The sequence below is a fragment of the Staurois parvus genome, unplaced genomic scaffold (assembly GCF_062004578.1).
Source record: "Staurois parvus isolate SC_StPar_1 unplaced genomic scaffold, SC_StPar_1.0 ptg000639l, whole genome shotgun sequence".
NCBI lineage: Eukaryota > Metazoa > Chordata > Amphibia > Anura > Ranidae > Staurois > Staurois parvus.
This window is the reverse complement of record NW_028318435.1, coordinates 950970-976124: the sequence shown is the minus strand read 5'-3', so window position 1 is coordinate 976124 and position 25155 is coordinate 950970. Positions and strand designations below refer to the sequence as shown.

Below are 25155 nucleotides of genomic sequence, written 5' to 3'. Positions count from 1 at the left end.
ATATATATATATATATATATATATATATATATATATATATATATATATATATATATATATATATATATATATACATACATATACACACACACACACACACACACACATACATACATACATACATACATAATGTAAAGAGTACAGGGGTCAGAATAAGTAAAAAAAAAAAAAAAAAACAATCCACATGGAGTGTAGCAATCAGGATGAGAGCCATGTTCACATCAGAGTCCCCTTACATCAATGTACCCAGAGTGAAACCACCTTACATTACAGTTTGTAGAGCCCCCCTAAAAATCAGAGTCTGGAAGTCAGAGCTCATGACAAAGGGGTTTTTTTATGGGCACTTTTCCTCTGTCCATGAACATTTGTGAATAGGAGAAAAGTGTATACAAATGGTCTGTAAATTTATGGATGGTTGACAACACAGGGTTGGGGTGTACACATACTACCACTGTGATGATTTGTGGCCATGGTAGAAATTCTATCTGTTGCTTTCTGTGGGCACAGTGCCTTCTTAATCTGACCCATTCAAGTGAATGAGACTGCTCTGCAAGCACCCCACAACTCTGTGCAATGCAAGTGGTTGCTGTAAGCTAGTGAGGGGTCCTCGGGTTAAAGCAATGATGAGGAGGTTATACATCTCCTTTCTGGAGAGAGAGAGAGAGAAGGGGGGGGGAAGAGAGAGAAGGCAAAGGGGGGGGGGGAAGAGAGAGAAGGCAAAGGGGGGGGGGGGAAGAGAGAGAAGGCAAAGGGGGGGGGGAAGAGAGAGAAGGCAAAGGGGGGGGGGAAGAGAGAGAAGGCAAAGGGGGGGAAAGAGAGAGAAGGCAAAGGGGGGGGAAAGAGAGAGAAGGCAAAGGGGGGGAAGAGAGAGAAGGCAAAGGGGGGGGGGAAGAGAGAGAAGGCAAAGGGGGGGGGGAAGAGAGAGAAGGCAAAGGGGGGGGGAAGAGAGAGAAGGCAAAGGGGGGGGGAAGAGAGAGAAGGCAAAGGGGGGGGGGGGGAAGAGAGAGAAGGCAAAGGGGGGGGGGGGAAGAGAGAGAAGGCAAAGGGGGGGGGGGGAAGAGAGAGAAGGCAAAGGGGGAAGGGAGAGAAGGGAAAGGGGGAAGGAGAGGGAAAGGGGGAAGGAGAGGGAAAGGGGGAAGGAGAGGGAAAGGGGGAAGGAGAGGGAAAGAGGAAGGAGAGGGAAAGAGGAAGAAAAAAAAAAAAAAGAGTGGGAGAGAAAGGGGGTAGATGGGGAGAATTCAGCTTTAGTGCAGAGCTCAGCTCACTTACCCAGGTTGGTCTCTACAGGCTCAGACAGAGGAGTCAATTCTGCAGCTACCATGTAGCTCGCTGCAGTTCTTCAAAATTTCCCACCCACATATCTTCTTAGGCATAGAACTGGCCTGGAGTTGGAGTGTGGGTGGGGCAGAAAGGAGGAGCAGTGCGGAAGGAGGCAATGTACAGTTGCAAGAAAAAAGTATGTGAACTTCTTGGGATTACGTGGAGTTTTGCATGAATTGGGCATAAAATGTGCTCTGAACGTCATCTAAGTCACAACAATAGAAGAACACAGTCTGCTGAACATAATACTACACAAACATTAGATGTTGCCATGGTTTAATTGCACATAACATGTAAACATTCACAGTGCAAGGAGGAAAAAGTATGTGAGACCCTAGCTTAATGACAGAGCTAATTGGAGCCAGGAGTGAGCCAACCTTGACTCCAATCAGTGTGATGATATTGGATTTGTTGCTGACAGCTGTTCTGCCATTAAAAAGCACACACCTGTTTTGGGTTTACTGATTTCAAGAAGCACTGTCTGATGTGAACCATGCCTCGCAGAAAAGAGCTCTCAGAAGACCTACGATCAAGAATTGTTGACTTGCATGAAGTTGGAAAGGGTTACAAAAGTAATCTCCAAAAGCCTTGCTGTTCATGTGTCCACGGTAAGACAGACTGTCGCTGTTGCAGCGAGTATACCAAGCATGCTTTACTGCACATACAGACTGATTTTACTGTTGTGGGTTTAGTAACACTTTAAAAAAGGTAAAAAAATAAAAGGTTTTACTTTAGAACCACTTTATGTGTTGGTCTATCACATAAAATAACTTTCCATTTTTAGTTGTAACATGACAAAATGTGGAAAATTTCAAGGGGTATGAATACTTTTTCAAGGCACTGTATATCACTAGTCAGACTCAAAAGGCTTGAATGTGATTGGCAGTTGTGAGAGATTTCATAGCATTGACACTTTGTTACATGAGGCATTCTGTCTGTGAGAGACAGCATGGAACCCACATTAAGTGTGCCTAGAAAAACCTTTCCTATATGGCACACGTAAGCAATATCAGTGCTCAGGTCCCAAGATTACAGGTAGACTACAATGGGGCAGACTTGTGCACTGCATTAATGAAACAAAAGAAGCCTGGAGCTGTAAGGCTATGCAGCCGTATGCATTTCATGGCTTCATTTTCAATTCTGACTGGAGTATAGCTTTAACAGGGAATGACCGAATTCCTGTAATCAGTTCCCAGAGCTGCTCACTCTGCTCTCTGTATGACTCACTTCTCTCTATAGACTGCAGTCTTTTCTGTAGTCATTCCTTGCTCTTCCTCTGTATGAATTAAAAGAATCAGTGCTGTCTGCAAGGCTACCAGGATGAATGTGAAATGACAGAATGGTTAAAAGGACTACGCACAATGTGGAATGGGTACCAAGGAGTGTAAAACACCTTTTGCTGCAATGTTAACCAGTTAGTTTAGTGCTCAAAGCTCTCGTATTATAAAAATAAATAGAAAATAGTCTACTGAACATAAAACCAGCCTACTAAGCATGACATCCTATGAAACATACAGTAGAATTTATTTTTATAATATATATATATATATATTTTTTTTTTTTTTTTGTGAGAACTAGAGCAAAGAGTAGAGCTTTTACAGCACACGGCCACTCACTTTCTTTTTTAAGGGCCTTTTAGCCCAATTTTATTTAAAGCAAAAGTTCCATACAATATGTTTCCCACGCAGGGGTATCCACCATCAATACAAATTAAACAAATATTCAGCCTCCTGGCTCTCTCAGGTATACAGCCCTTTGCTGCTCTGGCTCCCACCTCTCCTGGGTGCAGCCCTCCTAACTCCTGGGCACTGACCTCCTGTCAGCCAGGGTGAAGCCTAGAACCATGGTTTGGCCTCTACATAAATGCCTGCACACACCTGTGCAATTAGTGTGCTGGGGGTTCTGAAAACACGGACCCAGGTTTGGCGATTTCATCCCTCCCAAATCACTTCGAAATCTCCAGGTCCCAAAACGGGCTTTATGAACCAACGAGGAAACTGACAAACCAGTTACCTCTGCATTAAGAGAACTGCCTGGAGCCCCTCAACCTGTATAGTTGAGAATCCTGGGTTATAACCTTGATTTAGACCATAGCAGGATACCTCACTGCCAAAATATATATATATCTATCTATCTACAGTGGGACAAAAAAGTATTTAGTCAGCCACCAATTGTGCAAGTTCTCCCACTTAAAAAGATGAGAGAGGCCTGTAATTGGCATCATAGGTAGACCTCAACTATGAGAGACAAAATGAGAAAAAAAAATCCAGACAATCACATTGGCTGATTTGGAAAGAATTTCTTTGCAAATTATGGTGGAAAATAAGTATTTGGTCAATATCAAAATTCATCTCAATACTTTGTTATATATCCTTTGTTGGCAATGACAGAGGTCAAACGTTTCCTGCAAGTCTTCACAAGGTTGGCACACACTGTTGCTGGTATGTTGGCAGATCTCCTCCATGCAGATATCCTCTAGAGCAGTGATGTTTTGGGGCTGTCGCTGGGCAACACGGGCTTTCAACTCCCTCCAAAGGTTTTCTATGGGGTTGAGATCTGGAGACTGGCTAGGCCACTCCAGGACCTTGAAATGCTTCTTACAAAGCCACTCCTTCGTTGCCTGGGCAGTATGTTTGGGATCATTGTCATGTTGGAAAACCCAGCCACGTTTCATCTTCAATGCCCTTGCTGATGGAAGGAGGTTTGCACTCAAAATCTCACGATACATGGCCCCATTCATTCTGTCCTGTACATGGATCAGTCGTCCTGGTCCCTTTGCAGAGAAACAGCCCCAAAGCATGATGTTGCCACCCCCATGCTTCACAGTAGGTATGGTGTTCTTTGGATGCAACTCAGCATTCTCTCTCCTCCAAACACGAAGAGTTGTGTTTCTACCAAACAGTTCTATTTTGGTTTCATCTGACCATATGACATTCTCCCAATCCTCTTCTGGATCATCCAAATGCTCTCTAGCAAAACTTCAGACGGGCCCGGACATGTACTGGCTTAATCAGGGGGACACGTCTGGCACTGCAGGATCTGAGTCCCTGGCGGCATAGTGTGTTACTGATGGTAGCCTTTGTTACGTTGGTTCCAGCTCTCTGCAGGTCATTCACTAGGTCCCCCCGTGTGGTCCTGGGATTTTTGCTTGCCGTTCTTGTGATCATTTTGACCCCACGGGGGGAGGTCTTGCGTGGAGCCCCAGATCGAGGGAGATTATCAGTGGTCTTGTATGTCTTCCATTTTCTAATTATTGCTCCCACAGTTGATTTGTTCACACCAAGCTGCTTGCTTATTGCAGATTCAGTCTTCGCAGCCTGGTGCAGGTCTACAATTTTGTTTCTGGTGTTCTTAGACAGCTCTTTGATCTTCACCATAGTGGAGTTTGGAGTGTGACTGTTTGAGGTTGTGGACAGGTGTCTTTTATACTGATAAGTTCAAACAGGTGCCATTGATACAGGTAATGAGTGCAGGACAGAGGAGCCTCTTAAAGAAGAAGGTACAGGTCTGTGAGAGCCAGAAATCTTGCTTGTTTGTAGGTGACCAAATACTTATTTTCCACCATAATTTGCAGATAAATTCTTTCCAAATCAGCCAATATGATTGTCTGGATTTTTTTTCTCATTTTGTCTCTCATAGTTGAGGTCTACCTATGATGCCAATTACAGGCCTCTTTCATCTTTTTAAGTGGGAGAACTTGCACAATTGGTGGCTGACTAAATACTTTTTTGCCCCACTGTATATATACACATATATACATACATACACACATACATACACACATAACACAAACTGCTAATCAGCCAAACACATGGCAGCAACTCAATACATTTAGGCACCTAGACATGGTGAAGATGACCTGCTGAAGTTCAAACCGAGCATCAGAATGGGAAAGAAAGGGGATTTAAGTGACTTTGAACATGGCATGGTTATTAGTGCCAGACAGGCTGATCTGAGTATCTCAAAAACTGCTGATCTACTGGCATTTTCAAACACAATCTTTAGGGTTTGCAGAGAATGGTTCGAAAAACAGAAAATATCCAGTGAGCAGCAGTTGTGTGGACAAAAAAATGCCTTGTCGATGTCTGAGGTCAGAGGAGAATGGGAAGGCTGGCTCGAGATGATAGAAAGGCAACAGTAACTCAAATAACCACTTGTTACAACCAAGGTATGTAGAATACCATATCTGAACACACAAAATGTAGAACTTTGAAGCACATGGGCTACAGCAGCAGAAGACCACAGCGGGTACCATGCCTGTTAGCCAAGAACAGGAAACGGAGGCTACAATTCACACAGGCTCACCAAAATTGGACAATAGAAGACTGGAAAAAGGTTGCCTGGTCTAATGCATTTCAGAAATGACATTCAGATGGTAGGGTCAGAATTTGGCGTAAACATGAAAGCATGGATCCATCCTGCCTTGTATCAACTGTTCAGGCTGGTGGTGGTGGTGTAATGGTGTGGGGGATAAACTTTGGGTGCTTTAGTACCAACTGAGCTTCGTTTAAGCTCCATGGCCTACCTGAGTATTGTTGCGGACCATGAATTAAGGCAGTTGTGGAGGCAAAAGGGGGGCCAACCCAGTACTAGCAAGGTGTACCTAGTAAAGTGTCCAGAGAGTGTCAGTATCTTACAATTGAAAACTAAAAACAACAAAAATTTCTCAAAACCAAGATGGCCAACAGAAACCTAGAAAGGTAGAGCAGCTTAAGAATATTTTGCCAATCCTTCTATTGGAGGAGACCCTTTTAGGTAAAAAAAATCAAGTAATACCTAAAGAAACATTGCAAATAATCTTATTAGTATTGATTTTATCTTGGGCGGAAATTACAATTAATCATCTGTCCACTAAATTTGGACATCATACATTGCTGGTTATATTTCAGCTACATTTCATACTATTTTTTTGAACTTATTTATTGAAAATAATACAGCTGCAGTAACTTTTTTTGGCTGTAAATCAATTTATTTATGCTATTAGAATGTGAGTAAGGCTTCATGCACACAGTATATTTTGTTTTGCTCTCATAGACACTTTTTTGCCTGGCAGCAGCATTTTTGCTTAATAAAACCACTTGATGCTTGTAAATGCGTGTAATGAGTTTAGGCCTATCAAATGTTTGGGCATTAATTCATTTCATTGGTCGGAATTATTATTTATTCTGGCCATTGTAATGAATTAACTCTCAAGTGCTAAACTGGCATAGCATTAACGTGCTTTTATACGCATTTACACATCATGCTTTTTTTGCCAAAACACAGCTGCTCCTGAATGCACTGCCACTGGGCTTTTTTCCTGCCTTTAAATGCTTATGTGTGCATGGACATATAGACCAATATGCAGGGGAGTTTAGAAGCAAAAATAAATAAATATCCTCCTAAAGACATGCTGGTAGGTTAACTGGCTCCTGTCTAAATTGGCCCTAGTATGTGTATGTATGAATGTAAGTTAGGGACCTTAGATTGTACACTCCTTGAGGGTTAGGGACTGATGTGAATTTACTATACTAATATATATACACATACACACACACACACACACACACACACAGTTGTGTTCAAAATAATAGCAGTCAGACATCACTAACCTGATCAATCACGTTTTTTGGTAGAAATGATGTTTCTACATGGCAAATAATTTACTAGCAGGTGTAGTAGAGTAATAGAAATCTAACAGACCCAACAGTCATGACATGCATGCTGCTGATTCTGTGTAATTGAATCACTAATTGAAAGGGGCATGTTCAAAATAATAGCAGTGTGGAGTTCTATTAGTGAGGTCATTCATTCTTTGAAAAACAGGTGACAAGTATTGCCCTTATTTAAGGAAGGAAGGCAGCAAATGTTGTACATGCTGATTATAGTGCATTTCTCTCTAAAATTCTGAGGAAAATGGGTCGCTCCAGACATTGTTCAGAAGAACAGTGTAACTTGATTAAAAAGTTGATTGGAGAGGGGAAAACATATAAAGAAGTGCAGAAAATGATAGGCTGCTCAGCTAAAATGATCACAAATGCTTTAAAATGGCAACCAAAACCTGAAAGACGTGGAAGAAAGCAAAAAACTACCATTGGAATGGATAGAAGAATAGCCAAAATGGCAAGGACTCAGCCAACAATCAGCTCCAGAAAGATCAAAGAAGGTCTAAAGTTACCCGTGAGTACTGTTACAATTAGAAGACGCCTATGTGAAGCCAAGCTATCTGCAAGAAGCCCCCGCAAAGTCCCACTGTTGAAAAAAAGACGTGCTGAAGAGGTACAATATGCCAAAGAACACATTGACTGGCCTAAAGAGAAATGGTGCAACATTTTGTGGACTGATGAAAGTAAGATTGTTCTTTTTGGGTCTAGTGGCCGGAGATAGTTTGTCAGACGACCCCCAAACACTGAATTCAAGCCACAGTACACTGTGAAGACAGTGAAGCATGGTTGCACAAGCATCATGATATGGGGATGTTTCTCATACTACGGTGTTGGGCCTATTTATCGCATACCAGGGATCATGGATCAGTTTGAATACATAAGAATACTTGAAGAGGTCATGCTGCCTTATGCTGAAGAGGAAATGCCCTTGAAATGGGTGTTCCAACAAGACAACGACCCCAAACACACCAGTAAATGTGCAACATCTTGGTTCCAGACCAACAAGATTGACGTTATGGAGTGGCCAGCCCAATCCCCGGATCTTAATCCAATAGAAAACTTGTGGGGTGACATCAAAAATGCAGTTTCTGAGGCAAAATCAAGAAATAGAGAAGAACTGTGGAATGTAGTCCAATCATCCCGGTTGGCTCCATGCAACACAGATGTACAGCAGTTCTCAGAAACAGTGCTTATACAACTAAATATTAATTAAGTGATTTAAAGGAATGCAAAATCTTCAAACATATTTCAGTTTATATAGTGAATGTTGAGTTTGTAAAGAAGAATACAAACACTGCTATTTTTTTGAACAGTCTAATATTCACTTTTCTTCAATTTTTTACAGGAACAACACAAATTTGATATATTTTTCTTCATGTTTTGATTTGGAATAGAATGTGTAGTGTTCCCAATGCATTTGTTTTTATGGAAAAAAAAGCTATTAGAAGGATTTTGAGCTTTATTCAGTTTTTTCAACACACTGCTATTATTTTGAAGATAGATAGATAGATAGATAGATAGATACTGCGTAAATTGCTTGTGCTATATAAGTACCTGTAATAAATAAAATAATTTCTATTAGTGATTACATCTATCCATCACATTAAATGTACAAATAAAAAGGCTTGAATGTATGAGCCAATGAAACCAAATGCAACTTATTTTTCCCCCCATTATGGGCCCAGTTTGATTGTTCAGGTTTGGATCCAAAGACTGGCGAAGAAACGTGCCCACATTTTAGATGGAGGAGCAATGCTGACACCCTTGGACTGCAGCATTTTCAGAGGGAGGAGAGTGTTACTAGCAAATTTAGACACACTAAACAAATTGAAGCTGAACGTAACCTACCATCTTTTAACTAGTTTCAGCACCAGTTATTTTTTCTTTTGGGATAAAAGGTTTTACATGAATAGCTGATTGTGAGCACCACTGTCAGTGGTAAATGGTTTATTTCAATCCTGTAACTACATTTGCATGACAGTTTGCCCTGTTGAAAGGCAGACTTACTGGCCATATCACCAGGTGAATATAAAAAGGAAGAAAGCTTTAAAGAAAAGAAAACTAATGCAGCTACTACATGTAAGAATTGGTAAGCTGCAATGTAATTAATGTTTGCTTTTGGGTTTAAAAGAGTTCACTTTTTTAGAAAAAAAAAAATATATACAAATGCACATATTTTTGCACAAAACAATTGTGTATTTATTATTTTTTCTTGCAGGAGCCTGAAAAGTCATTGCACCTATGATCAGTGGATCTGGGATGCAATGGCAGGCTTCTGCAAACAAGCCTTTGAGCGTGTGAATTAACTATGAGACTGCTCATCAAGAGCCCTTGCAGCTCATTTAGAATTACAAGTCCTCAGTGGCTGAGTGTAGTTGTATTTTATTCATTTACAGGAATTGTGACAGTAGGTACAGGCAGAAGATCCCCCACCTGCTGTCATACCAAGGGGGAGATTGGGGGAATTGGTGGCTGAAATACAGTATAGGTGAAACATGTAACGTTCCAAAAAGTAAACTAAATACTGCTTTCATGCATGAAGGGAAAAAACCTTGTGTGCAGCAGTGCCCCCAGCCCTCTCAATACTTACCTGAGCTTTATCGAGATCCAGCGATGTGCAAGACAGCCTCAGCTGTCCTGGGTCTCTGCCTCCTCATTGGAACCATTGACTCCCAAAGCTGTAAATCAAAGCCAGTCAGCCAATGAGGAGAGGGGGTGGGGCCAAGCCTTGGCTCCAGTGTGTGAATGGACACACGGAGCAGCGGGTGCCCCCATAGCAATTTGCTTGCTATGGGGGCACCCGACAGAAAGGAGGATCCAGGCTGCTCTGTGCAAAATCAATACAGAGGCCAGGTAAGCATAGACATGTTTGTTATTTTCCCCCCAAAAATAAAAAAGAACCTTTAGTATCACTTTAATGCAAAGAAAGACATGCATAGACAACGTTCACATAGTGCCAACAAAGAAACCAAAGCCTGGGGTTGTTCTATTCTGCCCTGTCAAAGGGAAACTGGAGAAGAAAAGTTGAAGGCAATCGAATAACATGTCCAGAACGCTACGTGAAACACTTGGGTCAGCGCTATGTGATGTGTGACAAGCACAAAAATTGTCTCAAGCCATTTGGATTAGTACACGCTTTCTTACTTGGTGGTTTGGGGTTGGAAGAGGTGATTGCAGGACTCCAAACACTTGCCCAACTCCCCAATTGTACTTCCATGGGAGTTAGGCTTTAATCATTGCAATTGTGTTTGTAAGGCTATAAAATGAAAAACTAGGAATATGCTATGCAGATGCATATGTTTTACAATTTCTAGCTATATTGTAAAAACAAAAAAAAGAAAGAAACAAAAAAACAAAAAACAAAGCTTTCGATTACATACAATGAATCTGCTTTCTCAGCAGCAAAGGAAAATGGACAAGTACAAAGTGCTTTGGCATGTATCTAGTGTTCAGATAGAGCAGGGATCCAAGGGGAAAGAAGCCTGCCTCCGGCTTCAATCCCTTCTCATGAGGTATTTTTTCTTTATTTCTCAAGATTGTAAATGGCCAGTTTACTGTTTAACTGTATGCGTTCCAAGACATAGAGGGACTGGAGCCTTGGATTTACATATGCTCATGATTGATGAATAAAAGTTGTTTATTGCATATACTACAGCAAATTTCTCGACTTTACCACCTATCCCCTGTAGAAAAAATAATTTTAGCCTATGCAATGACTAACCAATTTGTGACATTTTCATTGATGTTCTCTGTACAACTTCATGAGGATTTGTCTCCTCCTCCCATGCTCATCTCCAGAACTTTGCCAGAGCCTCTCCCATCCTCTGGAACTCTCTACCTCAATCTGTCTGGCTATCCCCTACTCTGGCTGAAAACTCATCTCTTCAGGGAAGCCTATCATGCCTCTGAATAGATATTTATCACTTCCATCAACTCATCCCCCACAGTTAGAACTCTTTGCCCACCCTATTAGATTGTAAACTCTTATAGAGTAGGGCCCTCTTAAACCTCTTGTTTTGATTGTATTGTAGCTGTACTGTCTCCCTTTATTTTGTAAAGCACTGCAAAAACTATACAAGTCCTGTATAATAATAATAATAATAATCAGAAACTGAAAGTATTTTTGTACAATTTTTTTTTGTCATAGGGCTGTCTCCCATCTGCAAAAAGCTCATATACATGCATTTAATTTTAGAGTATATAAAATGTAATTAGTGTTTGGTTATTGCACACCGGATAGTTTGGAAATCCAGTAGCATGACAAGCTTATCTATCACTGTCCTCTCCTCCTGTCAGCATGCTTCTTTGTAGCCCTTTATTATTATTATACAGCATTTATATAGCTGCAGCCGATCTCGTATGCGGAAAGGGTATATATTTTATGAGCAGACGTCTGATATCTACTCCGCCCCTTAAAGACATCAAGTGACGAAACGCGTTGGGCCTGGCCTAGTGGACGTGACGTTGGAACGTTCCTCCCAGCTGTTGGCTGTGTTGATCGCAGTGCAGGAGGTTCCTCCCTTGGTTTTTCCCTTGTGGATGTGGCATTTTAGAGGCTGTCATTGCTGGTGTCGGCTAGACACCTTCTTTGTGAGTGCAATACTTTATTAATAAAATTTTACTGGTTTTAAACGTACTGCACCATCATATCTCTTCTTATTCCTCGAGCTTTGCCCATGTTATTGGAAGATCATTTGCTGCTTGGCTGTTCCATATGTGCTGCCTAGCTGTTCCATATGTGCTGATTGGATCACTATTGGTTGCTGTTCCTCTACTGGGATATCCTGCAGATCATCGCTCCCAGAGCAAAATGCTATCATGCTGGTTTATAATATAATCAGCATATAGCTCTGGTGAGTGTATTCATTTCATCTGGTGTTGGATTTGCACATGGGTGTTTGTTTTCAAGATTGACATTAAGTTGATATTGGACTATCACTGTTATGGTGGCTGGACTTATGTTTATATTTATGAATTCATTTATTTTTCCTTGCATGTTTTGTGAATAATTAGCGCACTTTTTATTTGTACAGTATTTATATAGCGCCAACAGTTTGCTCAGCGCTGTACATTACAATGGGAGACAATACATGAGACAGTACAGTAACAATACAATAAAATACACAAGGGGTTCGAGGGCCTTGGAGCTTACAATCTAGGAGCTCTTTGCGCTGCTTCTTCCTCACCCAGTCTTCTGCTCTACAGAGGATTGCAAAAAGCGGATACAAAGTCAAATTTAGGCATCTATACTTGTTGCTTTTAGTAAAAAGTATTTAATGGAGTATTAAAGCCAAATTTCAGGTGTGGATTTTATTGCAGAGTGGCTGCCCTGCTACATAGTGACCACATGGAGTCACTCACTCAACATGGGCACCATCCACAACATAGCTTGCGTTGTCCTCAATGAATGCAAAGTGTTCTCTGATTGGACAGGGTGGAGATTGTGGCATCAACACCCCACCTCTCCATCTCCTCCAGAAAACCTGGAGCAACGTAACTATGCAACAAAGTATAAACCTTGATTTCAGAAATTAAATATAGGAATTGGTTTAGTGAACCAGACACCCCTTCCACACTGCATAGCCATCTAAGTCACCTGATTTTATTTACTGCAGTTGAACCCCAATTTCAGCTACTTTTATTTTAAATACCTGTTGACCAGCTCTATAAAAAAATACATAAAAAAGGCATCTGCAATACACACACCCTCTTTGGTGCAGTCACCCCACAGTTTTAGCACTATGCAGTCCATCCCCCTGGACCTTTTCTGGGTTGAATGATAACCAGTGTCATCTGGGCATCCCTATGGGTATCAAGCAGCCCTGGGCTCAGAGAATGCTGCAGGGAAAAGAGAGCAAATTATCTTACGACATGCTCCCTACTGGAGGAGTAGTGGAGGAAGGAGAACCCATGATGTCACATAAACAGACTGGAGACTAATGGAAAGAAAAGTATACATTAAGTAATTTTTTTAAATAAAAACCCTGGGTGTGGTCATTGGGGGGGGGGGGGGGAGGTGCGGGGCTCAAGTAAACCAGGACTGGGCGTTAAAGGGGATGCATAGTGTTTTCAATAACATTTTACATGTATATGCAAGAGAAATGACCTTAATATAGATGCCGTTTTAAAAAATATATACTTTTTGGTGTTTAGAATTATATATGAATATGAGACATATTTGCTATGGTTGTGATTTAGTGCTTTTACAATCTAGTAGTTAGCAAACTTAGCAAACTTCTAGCCTCAAAGGAACATTTCAGAAATTTTTCATCAGACCTATTCCTACCTATTCCTGCTTCCGATCATCAAATTTCACTGACAGAATCATAAGAAATGTGCCCAGAAACAAATAGAGCTGCTTATGGATAACTCAAATCTCTGCAAATATAGTGCCCTCTGCACAGTGCCAATGAATGGATGAGAAAGTGGGCCAAGCAAAAGATTAGCTGCATTATGTCTACTGTAAGAGCTATACTGACTTGTCCTGCTATGTATGAAGGCTAAGCTTGTCCGAGTCTAGGCTCAATTTAAAGAGACATTGTATGAAGCAAAAAGGTTGTCCATGTCTAGGCTCATTTATAGAGAGACCCTGTATGAAGGATAAGGTTGTCCATGTCTAGCTCATTTATAGAGAGACCCTGTATGAAGGATAAGGTTGTCCCTGTCTAGGCCCAGTTATAGAGGCCCTGTATGAAGGATTAGGTTGCCTGAGTCTAGACCTAGTTATAGAGACCCTGTATGAAGGATAATGTTATCCATGTCTAGGCTCATTTATAGAGACCCTGTATGAAGAATAAGGTTGTCCCTGTCTATGCTCAGTTATAGAGATCCTGTATGAAGGATAAGGTTGTCCCTGTCTACGTTCAGTTATAGAGATCCTGTACGAGGGATACGGTTGCCTGAGTGTAGGCCAGCTTTAAAGAGACCCATTTAGGACAAAGTGGAAATGTCTGCAGGTAGCTCTTAACCCACTGCACTTATACTTATCAAGCCGAACTACGCACATTCCTAGCACCATTGGGGCCCTTGGTAACAGAGTGGGCTTTCAGGTATGTGGTAGTATGTGCCCCACGTCAAGCAAAGGCAGCCAACAGCCAAGCCATATCAACCTTATGGATTAGGCCTGAGAGGTCATCCCCTTGTCTAAGCTCCACCACCATCCAAGAATAAAGTTTAGATAGACTGGAATTCTCCAGTGAGGAGGTGTCAAGAGAGCATGCCTTTGTAAATATAAAATTCTTGGTGGGAGGGCTATTTGGAAACACCAAATCACATGTTGTGATTTGGGATCGTGGGGCAGAATTACTGCGATACTGCCCACTATCCCAAATTGCGTGGCAATTGCAGCATAATGCAATGCACGCATTTGGGTTCCACTATCCTTCAATTGCACCCCAAATGTGATGCAATTCTGCCACGATCGTCGCGCACGAAACTGCGAAAAGCTTGACACTTGAAAAGGGTCAGGAGCTTCTTTTCGGGTGACAAACATGCATAGAGCAGTCCATTTGATGGGCTTCCCTATGCAACATGCAGAATTGTGCGAAAATTACAATGTCAAAATTGACTGGTGGGAACGATTGTTCCCACTACTTGATAATGTTAATGGGGCCTAACTGTGCAAGTCTTTTTAAGCAGTGCTGCTTTAACAACCTGTATTTACTCTGAATGGACTATGCAGCAGAGGCATCACACTAGTGTCCTCTCCCTCTGTAAGCATGTTCAAATAGTGGACTGTGCAAGGCAATAGAAGTCTGACTGGTTGAGAATGCTGACTTCCCTTTTCCTGCTTTAGTGCTGATGCGCATGTGTTTGCTAATAACAAGACAGACTTCGGTATTTCTATCAAGGAATGATATTTTTTAGGCCTACATAACTGAATATTTGTATATCAGTCTCAAAAGTACTGACATTGTTCACAGCAATTCATTCCAGCAAGTGAATCTTTATAGGGACAAATATACCTTATATAAAATGCATGTGAATGATAAAGAACGCTTTACAACAAATAACAAAATGCAAAAGAAACAGAAAAAACCCCACATAATTGAAAATTAATTAAATGTAAAATTTCATGGTTAAGTTTGGTGCAAACTATCATAAGGAGGTTACAGGTTAAAAGTTAATATAACTATAAGCAGTGGTGTATTCAGATTTTGTGCTGCCCTAGGCAAAACAAAAATCGTCTGCCCCCACAGACATCGACCAACACCACCCCCTCCTTCCCCCTCCCATGGAGAGAGTCTGACATTGAACAACAACACCCCTGCCCCCCACCTGGGAGAGCTTTTCATAACCCCCTACCCCCGGTGATAGAGAGAAAGACACTCATCTTCACAGCTCCAGACATCCCCAGGAACAAAAGTCAGGTTCTACATACACCATCAAGCAGCCCGCAGCCCCTCTCGGATCCCACCTGGTACCCGTCCTTTCTTTCATCCCTTATTCTGGGGGGAGGTGCTGCCCCCCTGAAAAATGCCGCCCTAGGCAAGTGCCTTGTGGTAATTACGCCCCTGACTATAAGGGGACATTTAGGGGCTTTTGTTAAGGGAAGGTATTTCGAGGCAAGAGTAGCGTGAGGGTTACTTTATTTTTTGACTGGGTTCATGGTGCTGAAAACCAACATAAAGCAAATTAACAGAAGGATGAGAACACAGGCAGCTGTCACTAAATGCCCCATATATTCCTACAAGATGCCTAGTATTCTGCAATGCCATCCCAAGCCTTGGACTGCTGGTTTTTACTACTTGCATTGAGAATATATGGTGGCAGTTCTACACTTTGGGAAGCAATACTTAAAGTGATTTAACCCTGCCACTTGCCATGACATCTGAAAATAAATTGAGCTGCAAACTCAGGATCATTTTTTTCCCTTTATGAGACAAAAATTACACTGCAGACCTTTTTTTGTATAGAGTTAGAGTGTTCATGCTGAACATCATAGGAACAATATTCGGTTCAGAACCAGTCTATTCACCAGCTGACAATACCTGGAGGCGGCGAATTAAATCGGCACCTTGCATACATTAGGGAAAGGTGACTTACTGAACAGAGCTGCAAAAATACCCCAAAGCACAAATATCTCATTCCAGATGGTAATCCCACAAAACCTCCAGACAAGTTGCGTGTAGTATAATAGTGCTGGACCCAGTGGCTTGATGCCTGTCTCTTGTTGCCAAAACATGTTGCTATGGACACCGGATAAGATGGGAGGAAGACCAAATTAAAACTAAAATGCACAAAGATATAGTATATGGGAAATATTTTGGAGGAAAAAAATGATTATCTTTATTTAGTCACACGCAGGCTGGTATGGAAACCACAGGTAGCATACAGCCTCCAAGGCTGGTAATTTAAGGACTGCTTATAGTGTTGTCAGCACCAACTAGGAAAAAAAAAAGTCATCCTGCAAAACAGTAATGTCTTCACTTTGAATCCCCATGTCTGTGTTCAGGGTTACATTACTAATCAGGTTAGAAAAGGTCACAGAAATCAACTGTGCTCAGAGCTGTGACAAATGAGGTGTTCAGAACATATCCTAAGCTCTACGGCACAGAAGCTGCATTATGCTGAGCATCTGGAATGTGGTAACCTAATGTAAAGGTTTATTGGATTACTTCCTTCACTATCCTGCATATTACAATGCTGTATCCTGCAAAATCCCACTTGTTAAATAGGTCCCCAGGAATCTCATGATTCTACTAATTCTATCAACAGCCATACGAAAAAGACAATACATTGGAACATACAGGCACAAGTTTTTACAGTTCACCATTCTACGTGTTGATCTAAATAAAAGGCAGAACAAAATCCTGGTGATGTAAAGCATTCATGGGGTAATTAATGCCAACTACATACAGATATAATTCTAAAAGATAAAAAAAGCATACAATGTAAAGAGTTCTTATTCCTGGATGTGTTCATCCCCAAGAACACAAGTCTAAAAATATTCATCATAAGACTGCTTACAATGCATTGAATTTATTTTCTAGATCAACGTGCTATATAAAAATCACAAAAAACTAGTGTAAAATGTACTGTCTGGATGCAGGATCTTTGTGTTTTGACTACTGCAGTGTTTTTATGCTGGCTCTTGAGGATGCAGAAAATACTGGTGATAGAATAATACCTAAAGTCTGTGCAAGTACCGCAACTTTGTAGCATTAAAACCAGACTCTAGTGTGAAAGCCTGAACCATCAGCTATGGGGTAACATAAAAAATCCATATGCATGCTGCCATTGTGTCCCAGGTATAGGCTTTGTGCCACAAGGATAATGCTCTTTACTGTCAGCCAAATGACTGTTCTACAATAATAGGAGATGAAAATAACTGTCACTTTTCTAAATAAGGATCCTTATCGTGGTAGATTTTAAATCAGCCAAAAACATAGGAGTCCATTTATACATCTTACATTTATTACAGATGAAAATAACTCACTTTAAAAAAAAAAAGGCTCCCTATCATTGGAATAGCTTTTAAATGAGCCTATAGCATAGGGGGTCCATTTATACATCTTTTCAACTGAGATTCACACAACTTTCACCTAGGATTCACTTTTTCGCAAATAAGCTCAACACAAGTATATTGATTTTTATTTTCAGCTATATGACTAATGTTATACATGTATTTGGGATGAAAATAACTATCACTTTTTAACATAAAGATCCGTATCCTTGAGATAGCTTTTAAATGAGCCTATAGCATAAGGGAGCATTTATACATATTTTCAGGTAAGATTCACTTTTTCCCCATATATGCCCAATGCCACAAGGATAATAATCTATGTTATCAGCCATATTGCTGTTTTACATTTATCAGAGGTGAAAATATCTCACTTTTTTAAAATAAGGATCCCTATCATTGGAATAGCTTTAAAATGAGCCTATAGCATAGGGGGGTCTATTTATACTTTTCAGCTACAAATCACACAACTTTCACCTAAGAGTCACTTTTTTTCCTCATATAAGCTTAATTCTACAAGGATATCGATCGTTATTTTCAGCCATATGACGTTTCACATTTATTGGCGATAACTCACTTTTTAAAAATAGGGATCCTATCTAGGGTTGCCACCTCAACTGAATACATATTAGTTACACAGGTTCTGTGGCTGATTACAGTGGTAATTAAAGTGCCTTATCTGCAATAAATTAGCCTCAGAACCTGTGTTTGGTTTAAAAGGGATGAGGTGGCAACTCTAATCCTATCCTTGGGATAGCTTCTGCATGATTTTATATAGCTAGGATTGCCACCTCATCCCTTTAAAACTGAACACAAATTACACAAGTTCTGAGGCTGATTACGGTGGTAATTAAACTAACCTAGTGCCTTATCTGCATTAAATTAGCCTCAGAACCTGTGTTTGGTTTTAAAGGGATGAGGTGGCAACCCTAATCCTATCCTTGGCATAGCTTTTATATGATCATATATAGCTAGGGTTGCCACTCATCCCTTTAAAACTGAACACATTAATTACTCAGGTTCTGTGGCTGATTAAGGTGGTAACTGAACTCACTGAGTACCTTATCTGCAATGAATCAGCTTCAGTACCTGTGTAATTAATCTGTGTTCGATTTTAAAGGAATTAGGTGGCAACCCTATATATAGCATAGGGTCCATGCATACATCTTTCAGCCAAGGTGCACACAAGTTTCACCTAGGATTCATCCTCCCCATATAAGCTCAATGCTACTAGGATAATGATCTCTATTATCAGCCAAATGACTGTTTTACATTTATTGGAGATGAAAATAACATTCCTTTTTTTAAATATTGATACTTGGGATAGCTTTTAAATGAGCCTATAGCATAAGGGTCCATTTATCCATAGTTTCAGCCAAGGTGCACACAACTGTCAACTAAGATTCACCTCCCCATCTATCTATCTATATATATATATTTTTTTTTTTTTCAATGCTACTAAGTTAATGATCTTTATTATCAGCCATATGACTGTTTTACATTTATTGGAAATGAAAATATTTTTTCTTAAATATAGATACTTGGGACAGCTTTTAAATTAGCCTATAGCATAAGGGTCCACTTATCCATGGTTTCAGCCAAGGTGCACATAACTGTCAACTAAGATTCACTCCCCCCCCCCCCCTATATATATATATATATATATATATATATATATAGGCTCAATGCTACTAGGATAATGATCTTTATTAGTCAGTCATATAACTGCTTTACATTTATTGGAGATGAAAATAACATTTTGTTAAAAATAGAGATACTTGGGACAGCTTTTAAATGAGCCTATAGCATAAGGGTCCATTTATCCATGGTTTCAGCCAAGGTGCACACAACTGTCAACTAGGATTCACTCCCCCTCCACCCCACCCCCATATATAGGCTCAATGCTACTAGGATAATGATCTTTATTAAATCAGTCAAATAACTGTTTTACATTTATTGGAGATGAAAATAATATTTTTTTGTAAACATAGATACTTGGGACAGCTTTTAAATGAGCCTATAGCATAAGGGTCCATTTATCCATAGTTTCAGCCAAGGTGCACACATCTGTCACCTAGGATTCACTTTTTTTTGCACAGAAGCTCAACACAAGTATATTGATCTTTATTTTCAGCTATATGACTAATGTTTTACATGTATTGGGGATGAAAATAACTATCACTTTTTAACATAAAGATAGCTTTTATATGAGCCTATAGCATAAGGGAGCATTTATACATATTTTCATTCATACTCTCATTAAATCCCACTTGTGAAAGTTGTGCCCATGAAAGTGCCCCCTCGAAGCATGCCCCTTATCTACTGCTCTAGCCCCGTTCTGGCCACTTCTACTGTAGTGTGCTTGAATGAAGACATTTCATAAAGCCAACACACCAGGATGGTTTTATTTTGTAATATTACCCTTGATCAGAAAGCAGCTAGAGAAGGGCAATAGTAGTAGAGTGCAGGTGAAGCAGATGCTGTCGTGCCATGAGCAGGGAAAGCCTGAGCTGTGGCTACTGCCGGCTGTATTGCGGTAGACTGCTGCGTGCAGTGCTGGGCTTTCCTCCCCTCCGGATCAGGCAGTACACCTGTCACCGGCAGTCCTGATCACTGCAGAGGGGGAACCGTCCCCGGTAATAGAAGGTCTGCCACTTACTTGTACAGGGTGACAGCTCGGCGTTGTCCCTTTCAGCCGGGGAGATGAGGTCCTGTGAAGTCCGATCCTCCGGCCCCTCCATGCTGAGTGCTGTCAGCTCCTCGGAGCGCTGGCTGTGGCTGTCAGAGATCGGTTGCGGGGCGCACAATTGGGGAGCACACACCTTCAGCCACCTATAGAGGGAAGGGGCAGGTAGAAGAGAGCAGCAGCAGTGACGCCGCCGTGCCTAATGCACACCATTCTCCATGGATCGCCCCTGTGTCAGCGCACACCTTCCACCCCTCTCCGACATCGATCCCCCCTGTTGCTTCTCGATCAGCCTACTGCAAGGTTCCCCCCCACCTCTCCAGCAATGATTGCCTGGGAAAACTAGGTGGCGGAATGAGCAAACCGATCCGACCAATCCTTCCCCTACCGGGGGCTGCAAAACTTTACCGGAGAGCAGTGAGAAATGTGACAAAGGGACCGTGTGTGTTAGAGCTCCCCATCCATCCACATCACAATGACACGGCTCCTTCACCAGCAGGCAACAGGTTGGATGTGGGAGCTGCTGACCTCATTACAGCCCGAGCTGGCTCTTTCTGATACGCCTAATAAAAATCCTAATTGTTTCATGATTGACCTTCTGGGAAGAATCTGCCAAGCCTGAGCTGCAAAAACTTCCAAGTCATCAACCACTTGTTTCCTATATGACTTGCAAAGACTAAGGCTGGCCATACACTATACAAATTTCTGTCCAATTTTCTTTAGATTTACCTTCAACTATATAGTGCAAGGGCCCACCTAATTGGATATAATTGAAAGTGTTGTTTAGGTTTGACCTCATATTATATGTTTTTTGGTAAATCTAAAGCTATTTTCTATAGAAAATTGTATAGTGTATGGCCAGCCTAAGGCTAATATAACATGAGGTCAAACCTAAACAACACTTTCAATTGTATCCAATTAGACAGGCCCTTGCACTACATAAAAAGAATATAAATCAGTGAGCGTTCTGGGTAAAAGCAGCTTTTGCACTAAAGGTAACCAAACAAAACCTTAAAAATGTATAAATCCAAGTGCAAAAATATATAACAAATATAAAGATGTCTGTATGTATGACCAAATATAATATATAAAACTCAGGTATAATGAATAGGATAAAATAAATAAAAGTTCAGTAAAATTATGCACTCACCAGATATTTACATGTGCAGTTCCATTGCGCATCTGGTGAGTGCGTAATTTTACTACACCTACAAGCACCAAAGCCTTGCTGCAGTTGGCATTTTAAGCACAGATTGTCACCTTATGAACTTTTATTTATTTTATCCTATTCATTATACCTGAGTTTTATATATTATATTTGGTCATACATACGGACATCTTTATATTTATTAGCACTGCAGTTGGATTTATACCTCGCACTGCATAGTTGAAGGTAAATCTAAAGGAAGTTGGTCAGAAATTGGGCATAAAATTGTACAGTGTATGGCCAGATTAAAAACTTTGGAACCAGTTCTGGTTCTTTAGGTTGCCACACCCTATAAAAGTACCTCAAATCTCCAGGCACCCCATTCTAAAATGTAAATGTTACTTCCCGATGGGAAACTGGGGTAATGCACGCAATCACCTCTATGAAATTACAGTGATACATAAGTCCCTTTCACACAGGCGTTCCATTTCTCCATTTTTTTATCCATCCATTGATTGATGAAAAATGGACATCTTTGTGGAAAAGGGGATTTAAAGGGATGATCAGCCATTTAATTCTGCATCTGTCAACATCCGTTTTTTTAAACTGATCAAAGCCCTGTTTTTGTTCCATTAAAAAAAATGGAACAGATGAAAAATGGTTGTAAACAGACAAATGGTTTGTTTTTGCATTGGTTGTTGATGTAAAACTGATGTAAACTGAATCTGTTTTTTAATACAAGTGAAGGGATGGATGCTGCTCAACCAACCCCAGGAGTCCATTGTTAAGGAATGGCTTCAGCCACTGTACTGGCCACACCCTCTGATGTGTTTAGCACCGCCCATCGGGGGCTCTGTGACCAAGCTGGGAAAAGCACAGGGCGCCAGCGGTGGACCTGCTAATTCTGGTGTTCAATAGAAAATGCCAATCGAGCTCTATGGTGCCGGGCAGTGAGCACAGGTCCCACTAGAGGACGTTGGGCCCTCAGGCCACCCTCATGAAGTCTGTTTCTGATTGTTTGGTCAGAGACATTCACACCAGTGGCCTGCTGGAGGTCATGTTGTAGGACTCTGGCAGTGCTCCTCCTATTCCTCCTTGTACAAAGGAGCAGATACCGGCCTTGCTGATGGGTTAAGGACCTTCTATGGCCCTGTCCAGCTCACGTAGAGTAACTGCCTGTCTCCTGGAATCTCCTCCATGCTCTTGAGACTGTGCTGGGAAACAGAGCAAACCTCCTGGCAATGGTATGAATTCATGTGCTATCCTGGAGGAGTTGGACTGCCTGGGCAGCCTCTGTAGGGTCCAGGTATCGTCTCATGCTGCCAGTAGTGACACTGACCCTAACTAAATGCAAAACTAGTGAAAAACAGTCAGAAAAGATGAGTAGGAAGAAAATGTCAGAGGCCTCCACCTGTAAAACCATTCCTGTTTTGGGGGTCATCTCATTGTTGCCCATCTAGTGCACCTGTTAATTTCATTAGCACCAAAGCAACTGAAACTGATAAACAACCCCCTCTGCTACTTAACTGAGCAGATCAATATCCCAGGAATTTCATTGACTTGATGCTATACTCTGATTAAAAAGTGTTCCTTTAATTTTTATGAGCAGTGTATATAAAAAGAATGTCCATCATAAATAACAAAATTTGTGTGTCTTCTTTTTATGCATCACCAAAAAAAGATTGTGTATTTCTCCGCAACTGGATAAATTAGATTAACTTACCAGAGCTCCAGGCTGGTAATTTTATAAACCAGTTCTGAGCGCGTGAACTCTGGGTGTAGGAACCTGCAGCCAAAAACGCTTCTCCTCTCAGGCACCCTTCTCATTAACTTGCAGTCAAGAACAACCCTGTTACATGAGTTTAATTGACTTGATGCCATACTCTGATTAAAAAGTGTTCCTTTAATTTTTTTGAGCAGTGTATATACACTGATCATCCACTTTATTAGGTATACCTTGCTAGTGCCAAGAAAATATCCCCCACACCATTCACCACCACCAGACTGAACCGTTGATACAAGGAAGGATGGATCCAATGTTTTCATGTTTACGCCAAATTATGACCATCTGAATGTTGCAGCTGAAATCAAATGCTCATTCCACTCTGACCTCTGACTTCAACAAGGCATTTTCATCCACACAACAGTCACTCACTGGATATTTTCTCTCTTTCTGACCATTCTCTCTCTAGAGATGGTTGTGTGTGAAAATCCCAGTAGATCAGCAGTTTTTGAAATACTCAGACTAGCCCGCCTGGCACCAACAACCATACCACGTTCAAAATCCCCTTTCTTCCCCATTCTGATGCTCAGTGTGAACTTCAGCAAGATGTCTTCACCACATCTAGATGCTTAAACGCATCAAGTTGCTGCCATGTGATTGGCTGATTAGCAATTTGTGTTACCAAGCAATTGAACAGGTGTATCTAATAAGCTGGCCAGTTAGTGTGTGTGTGTATATATATATATCTTCCTTCAGACACTCTGCCATACAGAGAGGAAATCTTTCTGATAACCTGCTGGCACATGATCCTCCTGTCTGTAGATTCAGAGTGAATGCAAAATGCTTCCACACTTCTCTTATAAGCAGAGCTGTTCAGTGGGAGATCTTTTCCATCCCCCCACCCATATACAGCGATAATGTTAATGCCCACCCTGTGTGCATACCTATGGGGGTCACCCTTCCGGGAACGCTCCTGATCTAGGCTGTGTGAATCCATAGACAAACACACAGCATCAGTAAGCCATGCCCTCACTCCCACTTCACAGGTGTTTGATTAACTCTTCCAAAAACTGGTGCAGCTGTTCATAGAAACCAATCAGCGTCTAGTTTTTTTTTTGTCAAAGCTTAATTTAATAAGCTGACGTTAGAAGCTGATTGGCTACCATACAAAGCTTCAACAGATTTTGCACTCTCCAGTTTTAGTAAATCAACCCCATAGTGTCTCCTGTGAGACTTGAAAGAGAGGAGAGCAGTGCTGTAGGCAGGACAGGCTAAATCAGTGACAGAACAGTTAGTAGGAGGGAGGGGGTTACCTTAAAGTGTGGTTGTAAAGGCTTAAGGATTTTACCTTCTTGCATATGAAAAACCCTCGGTGTGCAGCTCCCCCCTCAGCCCCCCCAAATACTTACCTGAGCCCAGTCTACAGCAATATGCAGAAGAGCAGCGACTCTCCCAGGTCTCGGCTCAGCCCCACTCCCTTCTCACTGGCTGTGGTTGACAGCAGTGTCTCAGCCAATGAGGAGGGAGTGGGGCTGAGCCACAGTTTGTGTGTCTTATAGGCAAACAGAGGAAGCTTGCTAGAGAGCATGCACAAGTTCCCCCAGAGCAAGCAGGTTGCCATTGGAGCACTCACCGGGTGGGAGGAGCGCCAGTGGGGGACCTGAGGAGGATTGGAGCTGCTCTGTGCAAAGCCATTGCACAGAGCAGGTAAGTGTATGACATGTTTGTTATTTAAAAAAAAAGCAGAACCTTCAGTACTTATCATTTTAATGCAGAGAACATTAACTTCACATCAGTGGTCCCCCCTTCATGTCAGAGGTCCCTCTTCATATCAGAGGCCATCTATCACATCAGTAGCCCCACATCACATCAGTGGCCCCCCCTTTAACTCAGAGGCCACAATGACATCAGAGCAGGGGCAGACTGAAAACTCATGGGGCTCCCAGGCAATAGGGGATCATGGGGCCCCTGTGTCCTTGCCCAAACTCAAAAAAGCCTATGAAAAAGGTACCAGGGGCATCTCATGGGGCCCCCTACTGACCCCGGGCCCTTGGGCAGTGCCAAATTTTCCAAATGGTCAGTCCACCCCTGCATCAGAGTCACCCCTCCACGTCAGAGGCCCCACATCACATCAAAGCCTCCCTATACCTCAGAACCCCCCTGTACATAAGA

The 25155-nt window shown here is 41.5% G+C and overlaps 1 protein-coding gene across 3 annotated transcripts in view; it reads right to left on the bottom strand.

Annotated features, from left to right (window-relative positions):
• The window catches only part of INPP4B (inositol polyphosphate-4-phosphatase type II B), an 823047-nt gene extending 802516 nt beyond the window's left edge, over positions 1 to 20531 (bottom strand). For 2 of the 3 annotated variants that reach the window (XM_089693869.1, XM_089693867.1), the window contains exon 1: positions 20087 to 20531. In XM_089693869.1, coding sequence (XP_089549995.1) covers positions 20087 to 20168 — 82 coding nt within the window. In that variant the 5' untranslated portion in view covers positions 20169 to 20531. The remainder of the gene's footprint in view (positions 1 to 20086) is intronic. The other variant, XM_089693868.1, reaches the window with a different exon arrangement.
• Between the last annotated feature and the right edge of the window lie 4624 nt (positions 20532 to 25155).